The sequence below is a fragment of the Halichoerus grypus genome, chromosome 12 (genome assembly GCF_964656455.1).
Source record: "Halichoerus grypus chromosome 12, mHalGry1.hap1.1, whole genome shotgun sequence".
NCBI classification, from domain to species: domain Eukaryota; kingdom Metazoa; phylum Chordata; class Mammalia; order Carnivora; family Phocidae; genus Halichoerus; species Halichoerus grypus.
Window position 1 is genome coordinate 91,439,780 of NC_135723.1, and position 17,224 is coordinate 91,457,003.

At 35.6% G+C, this 17,224-nt stretch overlaps 1 protein-coding gene across 2 annotated transcripts in view; it reads left to right on the forward strand.

Annotated features, from left to right (window-relative positions):
- TRIM24 (tripartite motif containing 24) overlaps positions 1-16,051 on the forward strand; it is a 109,398-nt gene extending 93,347 nt beyond the window's left edge. For both annotated transcript variants that reach the window (XM_036117206.2, XM_036117204.2), the window contains exons 11-19: positions 3,144-3,317; positions 5,486-5,621; positions 7,107-7,179; positions 8,293-8,461; positions 10,921-11,249; positions 12,149-12,281; positions 13,315-13,389; positions 14,165-14,314; positions 15,105-16,051. In XM_036117206.2, coding sequence (XP_035973099.2) covers positions 3,144-3,317; positions 5,486-5,621; positions 7,107-7,179; positions 8,293-8,461; positions 10,921-11,249; positions 12,149-12,281; positions 13,315-13,389; positions 14,165-14,314; positions 15,105-15,314 — 1,449 coding nt within the window. In that variant the 3' untranslated portion in view covers positions 15,315-16,051. The remainder of the gene's footprint in view (positions 1-3,143; positions 3,318-5,485; positions 5,622-7,106; positions 7,180-8,292; positions 8,462-10,920; positions 11,250-12,148; positions 12,282-13,314; positions 13,390-14,164; positions 14,315-15,104) is intronic.
- Positions 16,052-17,224: the final 1,173 nt, after the last annotated feature.

Here is a 17,224-nt window from a genome sequence, read left to right on the forward strand (position 1 = left end):
CCCACTCCCCCTGCTTGTGTTCCCGCTCTCACTATCTCTCGCTCTGTCAAATAAATAAATAAAATCTTTAAAAAAAAAAAAAAGAAAGCTGCAGGGAAGGCAACTCCCCGTGGCATTCCTATAAAAAAATAAAAATAAATAAAAAATAAATAAATTGTAACAAGGAGACTTCCTAAAAACAAACTGACAGTTTTAATATGGGGTACATATATATCTGATTAAGTTTAATATTTAATTATATATTAAATCCGATAAAGTTTAATATTTATCTTCTTAATGTCTTTGGGTAAAAATATTTTTTAGATATTACTTTTTAACAAGTAAAAGTTCGGGGCGCCTGGGTGGCTCAGTCGTTAAGCGTCTGCCTTTGGCTCAGGTCATGATCCCAGGGTCCTGGGATCGAACCCTGCGTCAGGCTCCCTGCTCTGCGGGAAGCCTGCCTCTCCCTCTCCCACTCCCCCTGCTTGTGTTCCCTCTCTCGTTGTCTCTCTCTCTGTCAAATAAATAAAATCTTTAAAAAAAAGAAAAAGTTCTCTCTTTGTCTTCTCCAAAAACTCGTGTCAAGTCTTTCCAGCTTAACACTTGTAGATTGAGTTCAGTTTTCAGTTTTTTTGCCAAAGCCAAAATAAGGAATATGATGCTATTTTCATAATTCTGTGACATTCATTTATGAGAATTCTATTCTAAAAAGTACACACACTGTGTGTGTGTGCGCGCGTGTGTATGTGTGTGGTTATAATTAAGTTTGGCTTTGCTGTAATATCACCAAATTTTTTTAAATAATATTTAATAAAAATACTTTTAAATAAAAGTCATACCTTTCTCTATTCCATCCGTAGAGGGAGGGACAAGGGGCCCAAGCTACAGTTAGCCTTAAATTCTGTTTAGTTTCCGAATAATTTTGTGACCTTGTACAAGTTTAATCTTTTAAATGTCATTTGCCCCAGCTGTACATTGAGTACCTTGCAGAGTTGTGCTGAAACTGAGTGCTAACATGTACAGAAACTTCTAGCACATTCTTTGTACATAAATGTGTACTTTCCCTCTTCCTCATTTATTATTTTTAATGGGTAGACACACGCTGTAAGAATGTTTTTTAAAATGTTTCCTGATCAAAAATGTAAACATGAATGAATAAATGAGCAAACTAGGAAAATATAGTGGGGAATTGGTTTTCAATTGGTTAATTTAATAAACTATAGCATACTTGCACAGTGAGAACACTTTCAGCTCTTGAGAAAGCAGTAATCTATATGTGATTATGTTATGTGGGAAAAACCATGTTCTAGAATTTTTGTGGGATATTATCTCATTTTTCTGGTTGTGTATGTTTTATCATATATATATGACGTATGTGATATATATATGTATATACATCATATATGTATGACATGTATGATATGTATATATATATGATATATATAAATCTGGAAAGATACACATTTTCTGTAACTGTGATTATTCTGTGGGAGGGAAGGAGGATTAGGGTCCAAAGAAAAAGATGGACGGATGGATGGATGGATATGAGGGGTGGGTAGGTGGTGAAGAGGACATTCACAGGTTTCTTTACACAATTTTTTCAGTAAAGAATATAAATTAGATTTTTCAAAATTGGAATGCTTCTGACACTATCACTCTATATAGGTAGTCTATATATAAACAGTGTGTTTGGAGATTTTTTTTCGCTTGCATAGCCTTGAGATACCTCTTAGTTGCTTTCCTTTTCCCCTATATTTTATTATGAAAAATTTCAAACACAAGTTGAAAGAGTTGTATAGGAGACAAATTGTTCTATTTGCCTTCTCATTTATTATTCCATATACCTATCTATTCATCTATCAAGTGTTCTTATTTTTTGATAGGTTTTTAAGGAAATTGTAGAGAGCATCATGGTTCATCTCTATACTTCTCATTCCTAATATTCTCTTAGTTAATGTATTTATCTCAACTTTTTTAACATAAATGACGAAGAGTTTCCTCAGATGTTTGTTGAGGTTTAATTATCTGTTCGTATATAAGAAGCGAGTTTTAAAAAAGTCCTGAAAGCCTGGCCTGGAGCTAATGCTTGATGATTAAGATTTCACGGTAGATTGAAGGCTACGAGGCAGATTTATTGGGAGAATTCCTAGTGTTTCCATCTTTAAGTCTTCTTAGGCTGGCCCAGTTCCCAGAGGATCTTCCTGTCCTCTGCCTAAAATGTAGGGCCTGGCTGCTCCTTGAAGCCACATGGGTAAGAAGAGTGGTAGGAGGCCAGTGGCAGAGTGAGGGAAGCTCAGCATTCAGTGTGAGTATGGTTTCTTAATCTTCATTTTCAATGCAGTACTTTTCTGCCTTCTGCTGAACCTGGTGCCTTTCAGTCAAATGACACTGTTTTACCTGTTTTAGAGAATAAACTTCCAGCCTTCATCTGTGGAGGTGGAGGAAGTCCATATTATCTTGGGGTAACTACAGGTAAAGTAGGAAAGGAACATGAGCTTCAGTGCTGCTTAAACAGACTCGCAACAGATTATCCTGTTTTCAGCCCCAGATTCACCTCTCGTGCTTCTAATTTCCAAGCCCTTAGGGGTTCTGCAGTATATGTTGACTTCTCTGTTTTCCCACTGCCAGCTTAGGTTTCAGCTTTATCAAATTGATAAGTGGTTTGCTGTTTGTCCATCTTCTTTCCAGCTTCCAAAATGGGATTTCTGTCTTCTTTCCTATGTTTTTTGAGTCAAAAGCCTTTTTAAAAAATTCCCCTTAACTGTTACTTTAGTTTCAGGTGTCTCAGGTAGGGACAGAAGAAAATATAAGTGTTTAGCCCTCCATCTTTACCTCAGAGTTGCTGTCTCTGTGTGTATTTCTTTACCAGTATATATAAGCTTTCCAAGATGGGGTATTTTGGTTTTCAGGTGCATACTAACTGTTTTCTGGTTAAAAAATCAGTGCTTTGTATTTTATATTTTTGGATAGGATTAATGAAAATTATATATATCTGTCCATCTCCTTCCTCCCTCCCCCCCCCCCCCACCTTTCAATTCAAATTATCGTTGAATTCAAATAGCAGAATGTGTCTTCTGCTTTGGTTTGTAACAGAGGAGCAGGGATTAGTTGGACATTGCATGTTCTGGCTGACAGACACCCTTTCTCCTCCCTCGCTGCTGCAGTGGCAGATCAGCAGTGGGCAGGCCGCTGCGTCAACCGCCAACAGCACGTCCTCGACTCCTTCTAGTCCTACCATTACTAGTGCTGCAGGATATGATGCAAAGGCTTTCGGTTCACCAATGATTGATTTGAGCTCACCAGTGGGAGGTTCTTATAATCTTCCTTCTCTCCCAGATGTAAGTATACACAAAATTTATACTAAGAATGTTTCGAAAATTTTAAGTGAACTTAGATCTGGTAAAAGGCTTGAGTTAGTCAGATTATAGGTTGTGTGTTTGATTTTAAAAGTTACTTTTATTCTTTAGAAATACAACAGCAGAGAAAATAAAAAGACGCTAAGCATTTAAACATACTATGGAACATCTTTCATGGCACTGCAGTTAAAGGTGTCTGTCAATGAATGATTATAGTGATGGACTAGGGAAGGCAGGGAAGTAAGGATCTGGGTAGAGGTACTGGAAAGTTGAGTTGCTGGAATGTGCTATAACAGAATAAGGTTGGCGGGGGAAGCTAGAATTGAAGACATCAGAAGAGGTGGAGACAAGTTTAACAATGAAAATGAAAACATTTCCTCCCAGATCATACTGGCCAGTGCAGAATTACCTCTGATTTAGTTTATATTTAAATTAAATACATGTGCTTGCTATCTTTGTCAATGTGACTTTTTAAAAAATCTTTTCCAAAGGCAGAAAATACAATATTCTATAGACAGATCTCCAAGTATAAGTGGATACTTCCTTTACCTTGTCTTACCCTGTAAGGTTAGACAGTTGTGACACAAACATTAAAAACTTGTAAGAAATATCTTGTCAGACTGTAAACTAATTTTTTTAATTTTCATTTAGTTGGTTTTTCAAGTTACTGAGATCATCTAATATTTCCTAAGAGTTGCATTGTTAACCTTACCAGAGTTACTTAATTTTGTAAAATAATTGCATATACTTTAAATGGGTAAAGTACATGTATTCTTCATACATAGGTGGTACATAGGAAAACTTCTTTTGTCTCACTCCTACAATTTTATTTCAGCTTTTAGGATTACCTTGCAATGTAAATAACTTTTCTTACATTAAGAACCAATAGATCCAGTCACATTCCAGTATGTTTTACACTCTGAAAAGTATTGGCCAAGGTATTGCCAGAAGAATATTAACATAAATGGCCCTGTGTACGTACTCCCTGCCCTAAAGAGGACCCACAGAAAGTAGAATTGTCCTTCTGCTCTTTTCTCTGCCGTCCTTAGATACAGGTGACCCTTTGTCTCCCAGCCTTGCTCAACTGAAATTCTGTATCTGAACCATAGAATAAAGGAGCTGATTTGAGTGACCATTTTCTCAATCACCTCAAAGATGGTTCATAATTAGCACCATTGTAGATGGAGAGTTGAAAAGTAAATTCATCATACACACTCTGTGCCCTAGGAAGTAGGACTTAAGTCTCTTGTAGAATCCTGATTGAGAAAGGCTGGAACTATGTTAGAGAATTAAACTTGAACTTTAATCACAAAGACATTTTGGGGAAATAAATGGTCTATTTAAGCATGGAAAGTATTCGTTTTGGGGAAATAAATGGTCTATTTAAGCATGGAAAGTATTCGCATCTAAAGAATAGTCTTATTCAGTAGAAATTTATCAATATTTTAGCCGAGCAATCAATTAAGAAAGAAGTGTTTCCTTTATACCTGTTATATTAAAGCAAGAATCTAGAAAGGATCCATTCTTCCTACCAAATAGTTGTAACGTACTTAAGTGAGGTTAGTGTTCTAGAAATGTGTTATGTGTGGGCCTTCTTGATCTATGTAGTGCATACCATAGCACCAGTTCTCAATGTGAGCCAAAGACATGGGGGTCCTTTGTAAGGCCAGATTTTCTTCATATTCTTCAACAAAAACCACACATCATAGCAGATTGTGTGCAGAAGCAGATATAAGAATCCAGTTGGCTGTTAGTAAGCCAGACACTAAAGAGGTTTGCTAAAATGTGAAACTGCTATTTTTCTCATCAACTTTTTTTTTTGGCTACCTTTTGTTATTTTTAAATACGTTAAGATGTATTTTTTTGTTTCAATTTTTACGGGTGTGAATGACACATGATACTCTTTATCCTTGCTCATAATTTCTGAACTAGTATGTCTTCAGCATATTTACTAAGATGGAACATTAAGAAGAATGAAAACTTTTTTCAAGATTGTTTATGGGGAAAATATGCATCAGAACTTCTCAAATAGGATATTTACATATTTTATTATTTGACAGTAATTAAACTATTTAAGTTTTCTATTAAATTTAAACTAGCTTTTAACTTGCAAAGTCAGGATGCCGTGAAATAATTTCTTTTCTTATAAGATTGACTGTTCAAGTACTATTATGCTGGACAATATTGTGAGGAAAGATACTAGTATAGATCATGGCCAGCCAAGACCACCCTCAAACAGAACCGTCCAGTCACCAAATTCATCAGTGCCATCTCCAGGCCTTGCAGGTAAAGTGGGCTTCTTTTGATTTTGTGAGTGTTTTCCCATTTTTTACTCTACTTGTAATGACTCCCCACCCCTTTTTGTTGGATGATTAAAATGAGTCTGAGTTTTTGGCACTATTTAAAATTAGTGTACTTTCAAAGTGGGAGGCAAAGGTTAAACCTCTGTACCTTTTCAATTTCAATAAAACATAGGCATTAGAGCATTCCCAGGAGGAAATTAGTACTATACATTCTCTTTTTGGTAAGTTTGCCTGTGTTGTGGTCTCTTTCTTGGATATAAGTTGCCTAGGGTCAAAATTTATCAGTGTCAGTCACTTCTTGGTGGTTTTGTTTGGTATTTAATTAATGTTTAAGGATTTCTAACGTACCTGCTCATTTCCTTTGAGAGAGAAGCACTCTAATACCTATTCCCAGAGACCTTGGCAAAATAGGTGCCTTAGAACAAAATAAGGAAGGAGGAGAATTTAAGTCATTCACCAGTCACACACGTTAATAAGGCAGTTATGCAATTTAAAAGGAGATGCTTATTTAAAACATAAACAAACTTAAAATACAAACAAACTGGAAGAACACTGTTGACAAAATATGGCAGAGAAACTGTTTAATTATAAAACAAGTTTATACAAATATATAAGGAAAGTACTCAGTATTGCCAAAGGACATGAGTAGATAACGCCCTGAAGAGGAAATACAAATAGCCAGTAACTTGGGGGATTCAGTCTCACTCGTGCTCAATAAAAATATCAAAACAAGATATAATTTCTAACTGTTGAATTAGCAAAGACTTAAATAGAGAAAATACTCATTGATAAGAATTTGATGAGAGAAGTACTCTGATACATGGCTGGCGGGAATATAAGTTGACAAAACATTTCTGGAAATCATTTTTACAGTATTACTAAAGCTAACATTTGTCCTTTGCTGACTGTGCTAGGCATTGGACGAAGTATCTTAAATGCATTGCCTAGTAGAATATTTGTTTCAGTATCTCCATTAATTGGTCTCTGTGTGGCTTTCTTTCTTGGACTGCTTTTATATCAGTACCTACCACTTTTTATTGTCTTCTGTAGCTTTCACTGATGCTAGTGTCCTCACTGAGATTTTACCCTGGTTACTCTAATGTGGGACATTTGACAGTATTTGGAAACATTTTTGATTGTCACACCCTGGGTGGGAAATATAGAGGGCTACTCCTAACATCTAATAATTAGTAGAGGCCAGGGATGCTGCTAAACATCCTACAGTGCACAGAGAGCTCCCCGCCCCCCCACCAAAGAATTATCTGGCCTAAAATGCCAGCAGTACTGAGGTTGAGTACCCCTGCTAGTCTAAAGGAGTTAGACTTTGCTGCGAGTCCAACAACTGCTTATTGTATATAATTTCATTGTGTTCCAGTTTCAGTGTAGTATTAAGTGAGCACATTCAGTAGGAATTAAATACATAATTATTAATTCATTTTATGAATGTGAATGATTTCCTCTTCTTCAGGACCTGTTACTATGACTAGTGTACACCCACCAATACGTTCACCTAGTGCCTCCAGCGTTGGGAGCCGAGGAAGGTAAACTGACTTAACCTTATTCTCTCATATATAAAATCTCTGATTAGATTTCTCTTGACCGTGCTCCAACGTGCTCTCGGTAACTCAGTGCATTTTGAACAACTTCCTTCATTTTTAACTTTTAAATTAAAATGTTAATAATTATATATTAATTTGATAAACTAATTAATGGATCAAGTAAATAAAGTACAGTTTTGTCTTTAAAGGTACAGAAATTGGGGTGGGGGGTAATATGTTGAAAATAAGAAAATACATTTGACTTTAGCCTAATAGCAAGGAAAATTTAAATGAAGTAGGTATCCCATACTGTACTATATAGGAATATGTACAAATACAAGCTTAGTGGGGAAAGAAACAATAACTTTATACTAACTTCAGTGTTCTCTGGCTTTTTTAATGGCCAAACATTAATTCTGCCTTAAAATAAATAAACTCATAGTAGTTGAAATTCTATCTTAGCTTACTGCTTTGCTTGTCTATTTCTTACACTTGCGAATTTCTCCTAGATAATGAACCTAGTTCTTAATTTGCCTAATCATATGAAAGAAGCATTCTCTGAAGAGAAAAAGGTTGCCTTTAATCCTATGAGAACATAGTGGCTATCTGTAAAAGGTTTTTGTCCCACTACACTTTTAAATATCAGAACACCAATAACTTAATGTCTGTAGTTAATTGTCTCCACACTTTGGGACAACAAATCGTTAATGTGAGCCCAGAGTCTCTTTGTCACTGACTAGAGAAGGAAATGGGAAAGCCTAAAAAGAAGATGCTAGCTCTGAGATACTGAATCTGGCTGCCCAGTTGTAGAGCCTCAGAATATTGAAGTCAATTTTTTTTAATTCAGGTTTTATTTAAATGTATTTAAATGTCTTTCCAGAAGTGTAATGTAACTATTTAGATAGGCTAATATGTAAAACATTTTTTATACATGAAGCTGTTTTGCGTGTAGCAGTTGCATTTCAGTTATGTATCATTTATTGATAATGGAACATAGTGACCATTGGTGTGAAGTTACAGCATTATTCCTGAAAACTGTTGTTACACTTTGTCTTAAGATACTTAAGGTAGCATTCTTTGATTTTTTTTTTTTTTTTTTTCCTTTCTTTCTTATAGCTCTGGCTCTTCCAGCAAGCCAGCAGGAGCTGATTCTACACACAAAGTCCCAGTGGTGATGTTGGAGCCAATCCGAATAAAACAGGAAAACAGTGGACCACCTGAAAATTATGATTTTCCTGTTGTTATAGTGAAACAAGAATCAGATGAAGAATCTAGGCCTCAAAATGTAATTTTATTAATTTGGGGGATACTATGCCTATTTGGGGGATAGGATGAAAGAAACTTTTAAATAGCAGATAGGAGGTTATATATTTGTTATATTTGAAAACTGGGAAATAGTCAACTTCAAGGTTGAAAAATTTGAGGAAATCTCTCAGTAAATTAAAAGAAAAAGATGGATGGAAAACAGGGAGAAGGGGCGCCTGGGTGGCTCAGTCGGTTAAGCATCTGCCTTCAGCTCAGGTCGTGATCCCAGCGTCCTGGGATTGAACCCCGCATCTCCCTCTCCCTCTGCCTGCCTGTCTGCCTACTTGTGATCTCTCTCTCTCTCTCTCTCTGTCAAATAAATAGATAAAATCTTTAAAAAAGAAAACAAGGAGAAGAGTTTGAAAAATCAGAGGCTCAAACAAGGAGGTTGGGCATTTGAGTAAAACACGTGGAAGATAATTGCCCACAAAATAATACAAGGAAATTTACTGTAGCTGGAAGCATGATCATTTGAGTTGAAGGGACCTACCAGGTACTAGAACATTAAATGAAAAAAGGACTCAAGTTATATTATCATCAGTTTCAGGATACCAGGATTCTAAAAGATTCCAATGGAAAAAAACACCTTATACAAAGGATCAGACATCATAATGGCGCCAGGTCCTCAAAATGGACACTGGAATCTGAAAGATAGTAGGGAAATATCAAAATTGTGAGGGAAAAATATTTCATAGCCAGAATTCTGTACCCAGGCAAATTATCAGTCGTGTGTAAAGATTAAGCATTTTTAGACATGCATGCAGGGTCTCAGAAATTTTAATTCTCATGCACTCATTCTCAGATATTTAAGAATATGCTTCATCAAAAATGGAGTGAACCAAGAAAGAAGAAGGCATAAGATCCCAGGAATGGGATCTAACACAGAAAAGAGTAGTTCCCAGTACAACTTCTCTAGTACACCATGTAGCAGAGGACAGAAGACCCCACAGGGGTATATGAAAGGGCAAAAAAATGTTTAGCAGTATTGAGAGGCATCTTATCACCCTGCTGGAGGTTGTGAGAATGACTTAGAGATAGGGACCTAGAGAAGTAAGCAAACGAAAGGGAGGGAGGGAGGGAGGGAGGAACAAATGAATCATAGTAAGAACAATAAGACAAAAAAGGAAGTGTAGTCATGGTACATTGTGTGGTTATGTAATGAACAATAGAGTCCTGATTATATAAACAAACACCTCTATTACACAAATTTGACTAAAAACTAGACATAATCAGGATATAACCTGAACACGCATTTAACCAAAAATGGAGTTTTCAGGATACTTAAGCAGTGCAGCAGTGGTCCTGACTCGGAATAGATGTTGGCCATAAAGTTATCCCAGTACCTAACGACTTAAAAAAATAAATAAATCAGTATTTAATAAAGCATTAAGAGGGCGGCATGAACGGTGTGTGTGTGTGTAAGGAGGGGATGGAGAGGCAGGAAGGAAAAATCTAATCTTCCGTACTAAGATATATATATACAGATATTTAAAACAAAATATATTTGAAGTTGAAAATCTGGGGCGCCTCAGTGGCTTAGTTGGTTAAGCATCCGCCTTTGGCTCAGGTCATGATCTCGGGGATCCTTGGGATCGAGCCCCGTGTGAGGCTCCCTGCTCAGTCTGCTTCTCCCTCTTCCTCTGATCCTCCTCCCCACTTGTGCTCTCTCTCTGTGCCTCACATAAATAAGTAAAATCTTTTAAAAATAAATAAATAAAATTTAAAAAATAAAATTGAAAATCTGAGAAATTACAGTATAAGTGTATCATTTAAAAATGAATAGCAAAAGAAAAAGCGAAATAATTTGAAAATAATTGACTCCAAGGAATGAGATTATATAATCATGCTTTTAACCAAATCTACATTTATTACTTCGAAAAATTTTTTTAAAAGTTTAAAGGAGATAACAGATTTTGTTATTGATCTAAAATTTTTTCTATCCTAGGCCCCAACATAACATTTAGATTCATCTTAAAGTTATTAATGACTCCTGCAGAAGTGAAATTCTAGGATTTAAAGCACTATACTTTTCTATGAATGATGGTAATTCAACAGTAGGCATAGTTTGTGTCTGAGTATAATTTGAACTAAGAGCTCAATGTATTTACAATTCATATGGTTGACTCTACTACCCACCTATTCTCCCATTTCTATAGCTGTCAGCAAATAAAAAGAGGTTTCTTATATTATCTACACTCCCTTTCTGCTGATTGTGTATTTTGAGGATAGTTTTTAGTAGAAGTTCATGTCTTCTTCACCACTGGGGACTCTTACAACAGTTAGCAGTAAACCTGTTCTGTTCTCATGCACATTCACAGACTCTTTTGAAGTAACCAGGTGCCTATGAGAGAGGAGTCTACGGTCCAAAATTGCAGTAGTACAAATAAAGAATGTCGATTTTGAGAAATAACACATACTCTTAACTTCTTCCCATTGCAGACCAACTATCCAAGAAGCATACTCACCTCCCTGCTCTTAAATAGCAGTCAGAGCTCTGCGTCTGAGGAGTCTGTGCTAAGATCAGACGCCCCTGACAGCACAGGAGATCAACCTGGCCTTCACCAGGAAAGTTCCTCAAACGGAAAGTCTGACTGGCTAGACGCCACCCAGAAGTCACCCCTTCATGTTGGAGAGACCAGGAAAGAGGATGACCCCAACGAGGACTGGTGCGCAGTTTGTCAGAATGGAGGAGAACTCCTGTGCTGTGAGAAGTGTCCCAAAGTATTTCATCTTTCTTGTCATGTGCCCACTTTGGCAAATTTTCCAAGGTAAGATGGTACTTGCTTCCCTTTCCCATATTCTTGCACTATAAATAACAATCACTGATCATTGTAATGCAATATAAAACCTTAGAAACGTAAGTAAAAGTCCACTTCGCACAAACGCATATTCCAAAACCTTCAACATAGGGTTTTCAATATTCTGCTTCCCATTCCCTATGCATCTCTCAAAAACCTAGTCTGTTAAAGAGGGGGAAAAAAAAAATAGCCAGTCCTTCAAATTATTACAAATTGTTACCCTAAAGAACAGTGATCCTTATGCATAATAATTGCCACTATTATTCCATCGTATTTGCCAAGCATTGAGCTGTATCATTTACAAATATCTCAAGTACATTTTCAAACCAACCCTGTGAGATGCTGCTGCTGCTGCTGATGATGATGACGCTGCTGCTGATGATGATGCTGATGATGATGCTGTTGATGATGATGCTGATGATGAACAGCAGCCACTGGGTTGATTTCTTTAGTTCTTCAAAAGCTATACTTTTTAAAATTTAATTTCACATTTGAAGTTGCAAGAATAGTACCAAGAGCATTTCTTTTTCGTGCATCATTTCAGGGAGAATGCCAGTTTTGCCTCACATCAGCCATAAATTAACGTGTGTGTTTATTTGTGTTATGTGTTTATTTCGCATATGTGTTTCATGCCTCTTTGACTAGACTAATATTTACCACTTTGACCCTCGCACTGTATTGCTGCTGTTAAGCTCTCCCAGAATGGTGCTGTGTACATAGTAGTTATGCATGCAGTAAATCCGCAGTGATTAAAATTCATGCCAAACAAACAAATCTGTATCATAGATGGTGTGGAGGAGGTGGGAAAGGGAGATGGTGAAGAGAGAAACAATGCATTAGGAATTCAGAAATACTTTACCCCCCAACAGTGGAGAATGGATATGCACTTTCTGCAGAGACTTATCTAAACCAGAAGTTGAATATGATTGTGATGCTCCCAGTCACAACTCAGAAAAAAAGAAAACTGAAGGCCTTGTTAAGTTAACACCAATAGATAAAAGGGTAAGTTTTTTTGAAAATTTCTAACCTAGACTGTTAAACACTTTTTTTGGTTAGATGGGGATTATTGTAATACCGGTGTGCCTTTCATCAAAGAAGTGTATATTCAATCACATTTTATACTGATCTCTTTTTCCTTTAGTTTTTCCATAAGAGTATAGGAATCTTAAATAATATAACTTGTAACTTTTTCTGGTTAAAAAAAAAATTACAGTACTGTCCATACATTTTCTAGAAGCTTAAAAGACTGTACTTGAACAAGGTAAAACACGTATCCTCTATGTGGTCTAGAATTTTAGTCTACCTTTAGTAAATTTGTTTTCTTTCTACTGTAAATAAGTTTTCTTCCTAATTTATTGAGAATTGGCACCAAAGAGATGGGTTTTTCTATTTACTCTTCCTGGAAATAATTCCATTCTTTTACCAGATGGTACTGGGTTTATACCTCAAAGCCAGCTAATATAGTTAACTCTAATTGACAGAGCTACTACATCAACACTTCTTTAGTAGTAAAGAAGTTCTTAGCTAAATTATTAAGTAAAACACTCAGTATGGGCCCCAAACATACACTGCCAGTGCTACCCCATATTTACTGGGATTAACCCTCAGCAGAGAGGTAGCCAAGTGCGTGGACAGCACCATGTGCATTCCCAGAGGCACCTTTGGACTGGACACACCATAGAAAGGGGTCCCTCTCTGGATCTCTTAACATACATATACTCTTCTTTATTGACTATTAATAATCAATATATAAATTGGAGAGATAAGTGGAAATTTGTTTTTAAAGAGCTTCAGATAGATTTCTCGTGATACTGCTTTTTGTTCCTATAAAAACTGCTCTCATATATCACATACACCCCAAACCATTAAATAGTACAGTTCAGTAAATGACCGAAGAGATCAGAACTCTAAGTATTGATATTTTTCTGGTATTCATCTGGTTTTAATTTTTATTGTATTTTGAGACCCATGACATTGGTATTAAAAATAAGCTGTGCTTCATTATTTTTTTTATTTATTTATTTTTTTTGCTTAGAAGTGTGAACGCCTACTTTTATTTCTTTACTGCCATGAAATGAGCCTGGCTTTTCAAGATCCAGTTCCTCTAACTGTAAGTATTAACATCATTTTGTGCATTTTTACATAGTAGGATGATTTTTGTTATTATTGTCTTTTAGAGCACGCACAAGTGGGGGGGTAGAGAGAATCTTAAGCAGACTTAATGCCTAGTGCAGGGCTCAGTCTCATGACCCTGAGATCATGACCTGAGCCAAAATCAAGAGTTGGACACTCAACCCGCTCAGCCACCCAGGCACCCCACACAGTAGGATGGTTTTTTTAAACTTGATTTGTGAGGATGTAGTTTCTCTACCATTCTTTAGTAGTCAGTTTCCTATATCTAATCCAAATCCTAAAGCTTTATTAACACAAATGGAATACTTTGATCTTGAATACACTTTTATGTTCACAAATTGGCCCCAAACTTGTATTCATTTCTCATATATTCTTCTCATCTCATGTATTTTACCTACTATTCTCTGGAATGATTTCTATTAATTGTTTCTCTTTCAAGAGGCTTAGGCATATATCCTAAGCTATTGGGAAAAAACTTATAATTTGAGATAAAGACTCCTGAAATTCTTTGTACATATTTTGATTTGTATAGGTCCAGACTTAAAGTACTAAATAAACTTGTAACAATAGAGGAAGGGGTGTGGGTGTGGGTGTGTACCACAGGTTCGCTGTATAGGTTCCTTTATTAATGACAAAATAGTACACGGAAAAGCAATGAGAACAATCTGAATTTTATTCTCCTGCTTGTAGAATTTATTTAGGACGGGTAGAATTTAGTCATTTTTATTATAGCATCTCATTTATTTTGAAAGGTGCCTGATTATTACAGAATAATAAAAAATCCAATGGACTTGTCAACTATCAAGAAGAGACTACAAGAAGATTATTCCATGTACACAAAGCCTGAAGATTTTGTAGCTGATTTTAGATTGATCTTTCAAAACTGTGCCGAATTCAATGAGGTAAGAGGAAAAAGAAAAAACAGCAATGGGAAAATAATATTAAACCAGTTTATCAAAAAAAGAGATGAAGATCTATGATAGCATAAATTTCTAGAAGTTCAAGTTTGTCAGGCAATGAAAGGTAATTAGAAAGACTGTATCCACATTCCTATTCAAAGGTTTATTATATAGTAAGTGGAAATGCAAATTACAGCTGACAACTTGAAAACAATTGTAGAAAATATTTTTACCTAAAAGCATCCTTTGTCATTCCTACCTTTATTTCTTAAAATATGGCACTTCCGGACTAAAGTCTTCTTGATGTTGATCTTGAAATATTAAGGATGTGGTCTAAATTGCTCTGTTTAAATTTTCTCAATTTTTGACCTGTCAGTTTATCTAAACATCTGTCGACTTACAGCCTTTTGTTGATGGTTTGTTCTCTGTATTGGTTACTTGTTCCAGAGATCCACATTTTATTTAATTTGCTTTAAAAAACACCTGTTCCATGATTCTGTGATTGTGGCATCTCTTCCATAATCTCAATTTAGTAATACAGTCATATGGCTATCACTACCTTATAGAATAATCCAGATGATTCCAAGCCTTTTATTTACTTATCTGACCTTCTCTAGACTTTGTCTAGCCCCAGACTATTATGTACTTCATATCAGTGATGGTGCATAAACATTTTCCCAAAACTTGAGTTAAAAGAGAACAAAATGTGAGAAATTTACTTTTTTTATTAACTGTTGACTGTCTAAAATATTGGTGTTTGTTTTTAATTCATATTTTCATTTTTATCCAACAGCCTGATTCAGAAGTAGCCAATGCTGGTATAAAACTTGAAAGCTATTTTGAAGAACTCCTAAAGAACCTTTATCCAGAAAAAAGGTTTCCTAAACTAGAATTCAGGAATGAATCAGAAGATAATAAATTTAGTGATGACTCAGATGATGACTTTGTACAGCCCCGGAAGAAACGCCTCAAAAGCATAGAGGAACGCCAGTTGCTTAAATAAGCAACACCATTGGCGTGTGCTGGTTTTTAGATTTTTTGTTTTTGTTTTTAAAAAACATTTTGTCGGTAATTTTAACATCATTACAAAAAAGAGTTTGTGACCACTCTGATCTGTAAGTTTTTGATGTTTACTAGATTTTGATTTCCTTAATAAACCATTTCTTTTAATCTTCTTATTAAGAAAGAGAGTAGGGAAGTAAGGAAAGGAATAAAAGGGAGGGAGAAGGGAGGGAGGAAGGAGAAAGGAAGGAAGAAGTATCAACAACAAAAAGACATTCTTCCCACTTCGTGGATTTCAAAACTACAATTTGGAGTGATAGCAACCATAGAAAGGAAATAGAGTGTGTATGAACTCTTAAGTTGAAAATTTGACGTGGTTTGGATGTGTGCATTAATCCATTTTTAGAAAATACCACTACCCATTAATTATGGCCCAACCATGAGTTTAGGTGTACAGTACTTAAGAACAGTACTCCGTGAACATGAGTGGTAATAAGAGTTCTATCCTAGAATGCTGACTGGTGCAACAAAAAAGTAGATTAGATGCGATTAAGAAGGCACCTAACAGTATATCATGTAAGATGGCAACTGTATTAAAGAAAAAGCAGGAAAACAAATGTTTGATTTTTGTTTTGTTTTCTCCTTGTCTGTAGAGGTGTTTGGTATAGCAGGTGTTCAAAGCCATTTTTCGTACATTTCTAAATATAACTTCTTCCACTGAGGAAGTAAGTGTACACATGTTTGGTTTGCTGTGTGTCTCTGTGTGGTTTGTTGTTTGCTTCTTAACTGTGCAGGTGATCCTTTTATAACAGGACTCATTACTTGCAGTATGGCTGTTAGTGGAACTACCTAGAACATGAAATACAGCCGTGTGCGCCATGTTTGACGTGAGGATTCTTCAACATATACCCTATTGGGCATTAAATATAAGTTCCCCTGTAAGGGACTAGTTTTGTGGTTTTCATCTTTCTTTATAATTTGGCATAAAAATGTGTTGTGGAATTTGGGAGCAGGCAGTTGGAGGGAATTAACAATGAAAATTTAATTTTTTCTGAAGCTTCTGTTTCCTGATTTTAAAAGTCAGAGCCTGAAATTGAATCTTTTATCTGACTTGATTTTGAATTTCATTTTCATTCTCCCAATAGAGGTACAAAAGACCAATCTTCTGAGAGTAAGCATAGTGTTAATGAACCAGACCTCGCTAGTTAAACTGATACTCATTTATTCCTTTTGTTTGTTCAGTATCAAAGAAGGAAACTAAATTAAGATAGAAGAAAAACACTGTGCCATTTGCTGATCTAACATTTGACAAAATAGTTACACATGAAGTTTTTCAAAATAACCATTATAAAACATTAATTGAATGAGGAAATTTTTCTCTTTAGGCTGATAGAATATAAATAAGGCTGAGCTGAAAGAACTTTAATCTTCTTTGGATGGTATCACCTCCCATGAATTACACCTAGAGGACTTGATTTTTTCCATAAGGCATTACTTCTTAAAATGGACAATTTGAAAATATCCTGGAGCTAATTCATTGGGTTTTCATATATTGCTAAGGATAAAATATGAGAAAATTTAGGAACAATAGCTTCTCATTGTAGACTTAGGTCTTGTCCATAGTATGTCAGTTACTCATTAATAGTTAAAGAGTCTTAATCACTTTTCCAAACATGTGTTTCAGAATAGTTGTTGTATTAATTTGTGAATATGCATTTGACATTTATTCTCCAAAGGCTGAACAAATTTTGATAACAGTGCATATACCATTTGTCTTTCTTTTTTTTTTTTCTCTAGCGTTTTTTAGCACAGCAACTGTGGAGGTTTTGCTTGTAAGTTTATTGTTGATATCTCAGAATACTGTTCTTCTGGCCATTTGTTCTTCCATACTTGTCTGCTGAGTTAAAACAG